Source organism: Micropterus dolomieu, unplaced genomic scaffold (genome assembly GCF_021292245.1).
Source record: "Micropterus dolomieu isolate WLL.071019.BEF.003 ecotype Adirondacks unplaced genomic scaffold, ASM2129224v1 contig_533, whole genome shotgun sequence".
Taxonomy (NCBI): Eukaryota; Metazoa; Chordata; class Actinopteri; order Centrarchiformes; family Centrarchidae; genus Micropterus; species Micropterus dolomieu.
The window spans coordinates 1-1,824 of NW_025729523.1; the positions used below are offsets into that span (position 1 = coordinate 1).

General features: G+C 38.2%; 1 protein-coding gene across 1 annotated transcript; it reads left to right on the forward strand.

The window, feature by feature from the left end:
- The first annotated feature begins 17 nt into the window (after window positions 1–17).
- LOC123964098 lies at window positions 18–1,579 on the forward strand. The gene is made up of 5 exons (XM_046041207.1): window positions 18–102; window positions 199–597; window positions 1,059–1,175; window positions 1,278–1,309; window positions 1,452–1,579. The coding sequence occupies exons 1-5, from the start codon at window positions 51–53 to the stop codon at window positions 1,488–1,490; spliced, it is 639 nt and encodes a 212-aa protein (XP_045897163.1). The 5' UTR covers window positions 18–50; the 3' UTR covers window positions 1,491–1,579.
- Window positions 1,580–1,824: the final 245 nt, after the last annotated feature.

A 1,824-nucleotide genomic window follows, 5' to 3' on the forward strand; every position in this document is an offset into this window, starting at 1 on the left:
GCATATCTGTAACAACATGGGAGGACGTTGGAACATACTTCTGTGGAGTAATGCACTTTGACAGCATCAAGTTTGGACCAGGAACCTTTTTAATGCTGAAAGGTATTCATTTCCAGGATTTTACCCTAATTGCATATTCATTTCAGCTGTGTTTAAACAGAATTCTAATGATCAGACTTCTTTGATTTGTTTCCGAAGGTGCAAAGATGATCAGCGACTCTGTCGTCCAGCAGCCAGAGTCTCAGTCAGTCCAGCCAGGAGACTCTGTGACTCTCAGCTGTTCTGTTCACACTGGCCACTGTGCAGCAGAACACGTTAGTGTCATGTGGCTGAAAACCTCAGATCATTCTGCTCCAGAAATGATTTACTCCTCTGGAAATAAGAATGACATCTGCCAGAGGATTGAGAGCGGAGAAACTACCTGTGTGTCCAACCTTCTCATGAGGAACCTCAGCTCTGATGATGCTGGAGCCTACTGCTGTGTTGTGACTTTGTGTGGACAGATACTGTTTGGAAATGGGACCAGGATTAATATTCACAGTAAGACAGAAACTGTCACTGTAAAATACTTCCAATTCCTAGTAAATCATATAAATGGTAAATACAGAGAAAATGTTCCACGATTGACATTGCCTTTCACGTTTAGTGTATTCTACCCAGACAAGAACGTTGTCTACAAAGTCAGTCAGCAAAAAAAAAACTAATGTTGGGAAAACTGAGATTAACGTTTGTCGCTATGTCCTGACATTTTATAGACAAAACAATTAATTGAGTATAATCAAAAAATAATCCATCTATGTCAATAATAATCAATAATCATATTAATAATCTTTATAATCTTATTTGAAGCCCTAAAGCCAAAAGTTTTGCATTCTACAATATTTATGTGCGGACAGTAGAGTTACTGTGCAACACTCAATTTTTTTCGATTGCGGCCGATATCTCATAGCCAAGATATCCTAAATAAACAGAACTGTTTGCATTGATTCATTACAACTGATTGGTCCAGATTTTTATATAAAAATAAAAGTTTCTTTACTCTCTTCTGTAAAACGCAGACACCAAGCCACCTGAACAGAGTCCAACCGTTATCGCACTGACGCTGTCAAACATCATTCTTGGGACTGTGACAGTCTGTCTTATATGGACACTTTGCAAGAGGAAAGATTCCACAGGTATTTAAAATTGTTATATTGATCGGCTGAAGAATCAGATCCTCATTCAGTTGATTTCTGCACTAACTGGAACTGACTGTAGTTATTTGTCTGTTTCTTTAGAGGCAACTGATGGATGTTCAGAAGGCAATCAGGTAAGAGTTTGTCTCAGCACAGACAGTTTAATTTGATGTGTAAGCAGTTTTCTATGTACAGCGTTTAGAATAATTCTTTTAATGTCCATTTCTCACAGACTAGTGATGCAGTTATCTATGAAGATTTGTGTTCTGTTCCCAGAAGCCTCCCAGCCAGTCAAACCTCAGTGAGATCCAGTGAAGACTCTGTAGTTTATTCTGACATCAAATACTGTCCGCAGAACTGAGTTGGGTGATCTGGGGAATGCAGATAAACCAGGCAGAATGAAGAATGCCTTGCTACTAAACAAATATATATCTATCTATATATGTTTAGTGGTATAACAACTTTAAAATATGAGATTTTCTGGAGTGCCAGTCAGTGGACTATCCCACATACTGACAAATATGGAAATACTAAACTGCTTTAACTCAGTAAACAGTTATTGTAACCGCTACCTTCCCTTTTGGATTTATTGTGTTTTTCTCTTTGATTCTCTTTTTTGTGTTTGGAGCATCTCTGCCTAGATGATCTG